We start from the raw sequence: 8,121 nt of genomic DNA, 5'->3' as shown, positions 1-8,121 counted from the left end.
AATAAATGTATAAATCAAATAAGGAAATAGATTTGGATGTTTAGGTAATTATTCTACCGTTATTTGTTTTTCGAATTATATGTTAGGTTTATCTAACTAAAAGGACAAAAAATTTTGCCAGTTTGTTTAGGCGCTAAAGCATAATGTATAGCAAAGACATAAGTATTTGTTAATTTTCATACTTAAAATAGGTTAAATATAGGTAAAGTTATATGAAATCTGTAAATCAAAAGGACAGCCATCTGTTTAAAGAATAAAAATTATAAACAGATTTATGTACTCTTTATTTTGATTTTTTTGTTTATTAACAAATCACACAGTATGTGGCACAAAAAGTAGTAAAACATTGAATAGCAAAAATCTCAATAAAATATTAACTGTTCCCACCGATGTCCAAGGCAGAAAACATTCACAACAAATTGCTTCTTATTTGCAAATTCCAAAACACAATCACAACAAATAAACAATCGCACATTATTTAAAATAAAACGTTTAAATAATAAATGAACTTCACAAATAAAAAAATATTTTTTCTAAAAAGAATTCAGCACCGGACAATGTATTGTACATCTTATCACAGTAAGCAAAAATTGTAACTGTCCTGCTACTAAACAGAGGGAGAAATGTGAATTAAGTGACGTGACATTTAACAAGCCCAGCTTAAGAATTTACCGAGTGAAAGCGAATGTTATTTTTTACATTTAGTTTGGCAAATAGGATACATTTTATTGTCCGGTTAAAAATAGGGCACAAATGAAAATTCGATGATAATTAAAAAACAAGAGTTGACAAATTTTAATATAAAATACAGCACAAAAATAACAATTGAATTGAAGATATTTATACAAGAAAAAGGAACACACTGCAATCAAAAGTTACTAAACATAATCAAAATAAGGTGAAAAATCCTGATACTCGAATCACATTACTGAACTATTATAACCCACAAGTGCATTTACATGAGTAGTTAGTATCACAATGATTGCAGACTGAATTTCACAAAAAGTGCAAAAAGGAATTCGTGTCACACTACCCGATTAGTGAAACGCTTCACGGTGAATCGTGAGCTTCACAAATTACTTTCACGCACTCGTGAAACTGGTCAGGGTCATCTGCGTACACATGATGCCCCACTTCGCCTTCCATTGTCTATAAATTAAAGTAATAAATCAGAGTTTTAGAATGACGACTGAAATGCAGTATCTGTGGATTGGTGATATCGAGTTTATTTAAACACCTTCACTAAAATTTACTTGTTAGTTTTTAAATTTTAATTTACATTGTACTAAAAGCAAATCTATATTTTTGCCACTATACCCAAGCTTTTGTATCAATTACAATAAAAACACAAAATCCAGAACATTTCGATAAAAAATAGTCGATTTAAAAAAAAGTTTTGGCTAATATATTTTTGTTTAAATCTACATTGTTTAGCAACTACACTACTCAATTGGTTTGCTTTCTTTTGGCAATTTTCTAGACAGTTTAACTGAAATTAAAAATAAACAATTTAAAAGCATTGAACTATTTCCCTTTAAAGAAAATAATTTCGTTAAACAACAGGGTTGGTATGTGAGTAAAGATAAAATACACAAACATAAAAGTGACAAACTTTCACTCACGTACACATTGGATAAAGTAAGATACGCCAATTTAAAAAATATATACTGGCTTTTATAATTTTACTTGTATCTACATTGTTCAACAACTCCATTACTCGACTGGTTTGGATTATTTTGGAAAATTTGAAAATAGTTACTGATGCTTTTTAAAGGTATTTAAAAAGCTTGATTAGGAACTAATATTTCCCTTTGATGAAACAATTAGGTGGAAAAACAGGGTTGTTATGTGAGTATAGAGATATAATAGACGAATATATTAGTGACAAACTTTGACTCACGTAAACATCGACAGGGTTTTCAATGAGATCTTTCACCTTGTTGCCCGATTTGTCCATCCAGGAAATTTCACCTTGGATAAATGAAACCGGGATGTCTTTTCGGAGGCCACCTATAAAAGAAATATTTTAAAAAGTGGGTTTAGCCAAGTAGGTAATGTATTCTTTAAAAAAACACTTAATTATACAAGGTATACTATGTACGGATCTGCAATGTAGCTTGATACTGAATCTACATTAAAGGCCCGTTTACACTACAGCTGCACTGAGCTGAGCAAAGCGTAATTTGCATTTAAATTCTATTGTGGCGAGCGTTTTACGCTTTGCTAAACCCAAGCCCAGTGCAGCAGCTGTAGCTAGCTTAAAGCTACGCTTTGCTAAACTCAAGCCCCGTGCAGCTGGAAAAAAATACGCTTTGGAGCGATTTTCACGATTTGCTAAACTCAAGCCCAGTGCAGCTATAGAAAAACATTACGTTTTGTCGCGATTTTTACGCCCAGCGCAGCTCACTGCAGCTGGAGTGAGAACAATTTCACGCCCAGTGCAGCTCAGCTTCGCTCAGTGCAGCTGTAGTGTAAACGGGCCCTAATGCTCCAAACGATTAGAAACTATGAATAATAATAATTGTGTTAGACTTTATATAAGTGAGGTTTGTATATAATTCAGTCATATTACCTGATAATGATACAATAACGAATCGAAACGTACTTATTAAGACGATGTCGGTTTACTCAGCTTTTTCGGCTTTGCGATTTTGTTATCGGGATAGTTAACTAAAATACACATTCTACACTAAAGCAGGGGTCACTAAACTACGAGGTCAATACAAAAGTTTATATCTGGTAGTCGATCTTCAACCTTTACGGTTACGGCCCTTGAAAACGTTTGGTGCAGCAAAGCAGAAGCAGTAGCTTCATTCTTACCTATTCTGTCCATCATTGGTTTAGCGGCGAATCCAAACCGCTGACTCATCAGTTTGAATGCCGATTCACCACTGAAAATAATAAGGTAATTTGATTTTGAGGAAACAAGAGGAAATATTGCTAAAAATCAAAGCCGAAATTAACAATTCTGGTATTCGTAGTAAGAATACAGAAGTAGGTATCATTTTGAACCTTTTAAAATGCTACCTTCTTCTGTATTCCTACTACGTCTTACTACAACCTCTAACTATTATGCTCTAAATTCTTGTTTTTAATGGTTTTTACAAGCCTAAATTAAAAACATACGATGGTGTTCCAGCGTTGCAATGATAGATGTATTTCGGAACCGCATTTTCATTCTGGGCAGTTACATCAGGATATCTCTGTTTGAAGTCTGGTCGAATTTTCTTGACAACTTTCGGTCCTGCAAAAGATAAATTGTTCACTTTTCAAAACAATCAAAACATAGGTTAAGGATTAAGAATATTTGATCTAGCACAGGGGTTACCAAGCTTTTCCATGAAGGGCCGTGTAAAATGCAAGCTTTATGATTGTGGGCCAGATAACTGTGAACTTTGTGACGAGCCTATTAACTTAATTATTGTCAAGCGAAAGAAATGCAACAAAGCATTAAGAAATTGTCATTACAAATGTAATTAAAATTTAGATAGTAATTGCATCGGCAACAATTCAAATGTACTTCAGCTTTGTTAAGAAAATAGGTCGCAAGCCGTTGGATTAACTCTGTGGGCCGAATTTGGCTACTGGCCGTAGATTTTTGACCCCTGATCTAACAGATTTTTATTGCGCACCAGATAATCTACATAAAGTTTTTATCCATGGGTGTATATTAAAAACATTCTAATCGGCTTACATAACTCCAATAGCTGCTCAAGTAAATAACTTTCTCATTTTAATGCAGTTTTATTCAAATATGTAAATTAAAAATCTATCTAAATAGGCCTTAAAACACTGTTCACATTGAAAACTTTAAAATTGAAAAATACAGTAAGAAATATATTAAAAATGTCCGTAATAGATTTTAGCTATCACAAAACAATTTACCCATGTAACCATTTTCAACCAAGCCTTGTTCTGCGTTTAAAAATAAAAATAATATTTAAATACCTAATCGGTTTGAACATGTTATTTCCTAATTTTAAATATAAAATACCGAGTGGTCCAATTCCTCTGATTGGTCCGAATGGGTTAAAAGGTGCAATCAAACGAGCTATCACCCGAATAAAAAGCGGCGCACGCCGGATCCGCTCGTAATCAATATCCGTGAATCCCCATGGGTCAGCAAGAATCAGGTTTTGAATTCTGAAAAATGTTGGGAAATTATAACACTTATTATAAGAAAAAAAAAAAATATGGTCTAACTATGTTTATGTGTAATTATTAAAACTTTTTTTAACAACTTTAAAGGCAATTTATTGGTGTGTACCACCATGGGTTTCATAACCTTTCTATGCGACGACCCAAATATTAAGCGAAAGTGTAACAGTGAAGCATTGACAGCCCAATTCCATTCATAATGAACTTTTCTAAGTGAACTCAATATAAGACAAATAGCATATGGCAACCCAGACAAAACAAATGGCAAGCAGAAAGCTGAGAAAACACTGGTGTATATATTGTTTAAAGTTATATAAAAAAAAACATTTACAAACTTACCGATCTGGATATTTGAGTGCATAGCAACTTGAAAGGTAACCACCAAAGCTGTGTCCCAGTAAAATCATTTTTTCAATTCCGATGGCTTTTCTCCAATCTTCTATCGACTCGACAAATTTCTCTTCAGCCTCTTCAGCTGTTTCGCCAAACTTGGGACGACTGCTTCGACCAAAACCAAGAACATCAAAAGCGTAAACTGACCGGTCCTTACTCAGGCTATCAAAGTTCAAGGTCTGAAAAAGTAAAGAAATATGTTAAATACTTAACACAATTAATAAACTTGTTTTATGGTGGGGACAGTGGAGAATGATCTGTGTTCAGAGCATATAAGAGACAGTGGGTAATAAATGTAACTTCTGTCTGATAGACTTAAATTAAATTTAAGGGAATTTTAAAAGAACAGACAAAGATAATTTCAAATAACTGTATAGTAATTGTGTCATAATTTATTTTAAAACTTTTGGTCATTTCACATATTTCGTCAAGATTTTTTGAGGATTATTCAAATTCCTACCTCATAGCACATTCTTAATTTGTTATGATAAACTTTAACATGCAACCATAAAATAAACTTGTACATTCGGTAACAGACAAAAGATTATCCAGTCCTATTGTACCCTGGTTAATTACTGTGGCCAAAGAAACAAAAATTGCTTCATATAAGAACCAACAGTAAACTGAACACATTTTTATGCTAAGTGCCAAAAAAATTAAGAATTTTGTACAGGACAAAAATTTTATGGTTTATCAAAACCTGTGCTTTAATAACCAACTGGACATCGTAGTTGTATCAACAATTACAACTCAAATAGAAAAACTTACCCAAAAACCTACAGCCCCACCAAATCCATGTACCATGACCAAAGGTGTTTTAATGCTATTCCCATTATTTTTTGCCACAACTGTCCATATTTGGTCACCGGATGGAAGTTCAACAAACTTTTTCTCAAGTTCACATTGAACAGCTAAAGAAACACAATTGAGGTTCATAAATTTTGTTTCTACAGATTTTAGCAAAATTTTACATTAATTATGCCAAGGAAAAAGCAAATTATATATAGACATTATATAATCAATTTTTTTTAATTGTTTACAAAAAGTGCTTTAAACACAAATTAGGACTAACATTTCCATGCATGCTATGGTTTTAAAACATTGAACAGGGTTAACAGTACTAATTGATTGAAATAATTGTGTCATTTTGCTTCAACACAGTTTAAGCAATTTAAAAAATATAAATTTGTTTTTATCAATGATTTTTAAAACTCAGTGTCCATCATTAACGTTATTCACATAAAATCTACAAAGATATTGCAATCAATTTTAAAAATACAAATACGCTTTTTATTAATAGAACATTCATTAAAGTAATACACTTCGAAACTACATACTGGAAAGCATCCTTTCTTCTGCTTTCTGAAGATCAAACTCAGATGTAGGAATCCATCTGATGCATGTGGTTCTGCAAATAGAAATAGTGTTAACCTAAACAAGCAAACTATGATTAACTTGCTGTAGGGGGGCCACTGCGACGGACTGCATTCCATAATTTGTGGCCAGCAAAGATTTGCTACTTGTAAGCATTTTTTGGCATGAAGATATAAATTTTATTTTTATAAATTTAAAATTCTGTGGTGGAAAAATATCCAACTATACCCAACCCTTCCACCAAAAAAGCGCCGGTCTAGAATCCTACCACACCATTTTTTTACAGTAACAAAATGAGTTATCAAAAAAAAATACGAAAGAAGGAAATATGGGAGAATAAATATAACAATAATACTCAACTCACACCCGAACCCAAACTCGCACCCTAAACCAAATAATGTTAGCAATATAAACCCTCGGACAAAAATTTGGTAGGAATCAGACCAGATAGTTTTGCAGGCAATTTAAGAAAACAAAACCACCCCAAATATTATAAAAAAAAACAGTATAATAGTGTAAACACGTCACATTTCAATGAAATTCACCAATTACCTTTGTTGACTAGAATCCATATCTATCACATCAATTTTTTCTGTCATTGTTAAAATCTTTTAGCACGGTATTTCCTTGAAGAAGAATGAAGGTTTGACACTGAAAATGTGCTAAATATCAGTGAAAATCATGGGACTCAAGACACGCTCCGCCCTTAGGTTAGTTTACCTGCTTTGCTTCGCGTTGGCTGTTATTTGCTGAATCACGTAACTATGCATTGTCATTGTGACGCCTTTCCCTTTCTCAATACCGGTACTATACTTTTTAAAAACGAGCTTATATAAGTCAACGTGCTTTTGCCATTGCTCTAATCACTTAACTTAAGTGGATTTTTTAAAATGGGTACGGTAACTTAAATTTCCACATAAAACAAATTGCTTGCAATTATGTGTTGTGTTTTTCAGTTGTATAATAGCTGATATGCGGATAAGTTTAATATCTTTTATAGTTTAACGTTTATTTTTTATGACAAGGACTTGACTTGCTCTAATTATGACTGGGCCGTGACTTGACTTGTTATTTATTCAAAAAAGACTTGACTTGGACTTAAGTTATTATACAAATGACTTGCTTAAGACTTAAGTCATTTCAAAGTGACTTGTAGGGATGCCGATATTATCTCATATCCTTGTAGTAGCCTATATAGCAGTATAGGGTAATCTTGGATTATATCATATGTTGTTGCATGCAGGGGCGCCCGCAGAAAATTTTCCAGGATTGACAATCAGGGGCGAATACAAAAAATCAAAAGGGGGTCCTGAATTTTCAACTTAGGGAATTACCCTATTTTTCGTCTGACGTTATTGAATAACGACGTCATAAAACGGTGACAGTATGACGTCATGGAATGGTGATTGCGAGACGTGAAAAAAAAAACTAATCAGAAACAGCCAAATACGTCCAGCAAAAGCGACCACGTGCGTCATTGACAATCCTGTCAGGCGCCAGCTGCGAAATCACGGTGTGCAATTGTTAACTTCAGGCAAAAAAAAACGAGACCGTGAAATATGTGTGATTAATTGTGGTAGAATCACGCATAATTCGACTATCAGCAGCGCAGTTTTCAAGTTCCATGAACGGAACGAGCGCTAAATTACAAGCACGTTTTTCACCACCTGCAATACTAAACGAAGATCGTTTTTTCTGGGTGTTATTATGCCACGATTAGCGCAACATCTGCGCCGAGCTGTTTAAAAGTTAGCTAAATTACAAACTGCGATTGAGGGGAAATAAGTTGTGTCAGTTGCACACTTAGCACGTGGTCTTAGAATATGCTTAAAGAGCATAATTTTGCGTTAACCATCATTCCTTAAAAATGAAGACTTTGAAACGCGCACGACAGTCACCATTTATACCTCCTTTTAAGAATCTGCTTCAGTTAAACAAATGCGATGTTACACCAACATCGGATATTAGCGTAGAGACCGAACAGCGAGGAACATACTGCGTATAAACTCGTTTTTTAGCGAGAAAACAAGAAAGAAGGTTTGACTTAGCGTTGTCAATTGTCGAATACACAGTTGCTAATCAGTCAACCTAAACAAATAACGAAAGAGAAAAACTTCCAGCTTTTACGGTCGACCAAACAAAAGACTAAAAACGGCGTTTTGCGCTCGATTTTGGTTTCGCATTAGATTAAGACGC

General features: G+C 33.6%; 1 protein-coding gene across 1 annotated transcript; it reads right to left on the bottom strand.

The window, feature by feature from the left end:
• Nucleotides 1–277: 277 nt before the first annotated feature.
• LOC146163254 (1-acylglycerol-3-phosphate O-acyltransferase ABHD5-like) lies at nt 278–6,654 on the bottom strand. The gene is made up of 9 exons (XM_083382054.1): nt 6,478–6,654; nt 5,889–5,959; nt 5,320–5,462; nt 4,498–4,730; nt 3,995–4,143; nt 3,127–3,244; nt 2,821–2,891; nt 1,901–2,010; nt 278–1,149 (listed from the first exon to the last, which is right to left on the bottom strand). Exons 1-9 carry the CDS (start codon nt 6,522–6,524, stop codon nt 1,051–1,053), a joined length of 1,041 nt encoding a protein of 346 aa, XP_083238180.1. The 5' UTR covers nt 6,525–6,654; the 3' UTR covers nt 278–1,050.
• Between the last annotated feature and the right edge of the window lie 1,467 nt (nt 6,655–8,121).

The sequence above is a fragment of the Ascidiella aspersa genome, chromosome 2 (assembly GCF_963924565.1).
Source record: "Ascidiella aspersa chromosome 2, kaAscAspe10.2, whole genome shotgun sequence".
Taxonomy (NCBI): Eukaryota; Metazoa; Chordata; class Ascidiacea; order Phlebobranchia; family Ascidiidae; genus Ascidiella; species Ascidiella aspersa.
The sequence above is the reverse complement of the archived record's forward strand: the minus strand, read 5'-3'. Positions and strand labels throughout refer to the sequence as shown.

What these genes read in the sequence shown, in the direction of transcription:
- LOC146163254 (XM_083382054.1), bottom strand. Translation starts at nt 6,524, where the DNA reads ATGACAGAAAAAATTGATGTGATAGATATGGATTCTAGTCAACAAAG. An exon ending in AGAAGAAAGGATGCTTTCCA is followed by an intron (nt 5,463 to 5,888) that starts GTATGTAGTTTC and finishes GTGTTTCTTTAG; the next exon opens with CTGTTCAATGTGAACTTGAG. An exon ending in GTGGGGCTGTAGGTTTTTGG is followed by an intron (nt 4,731 to 5,319) that starts GTAAGTTTTTCT and finishes TTACTTTTTCAG; the next exon opens with ACCTTGAACTTTGATAGCCT.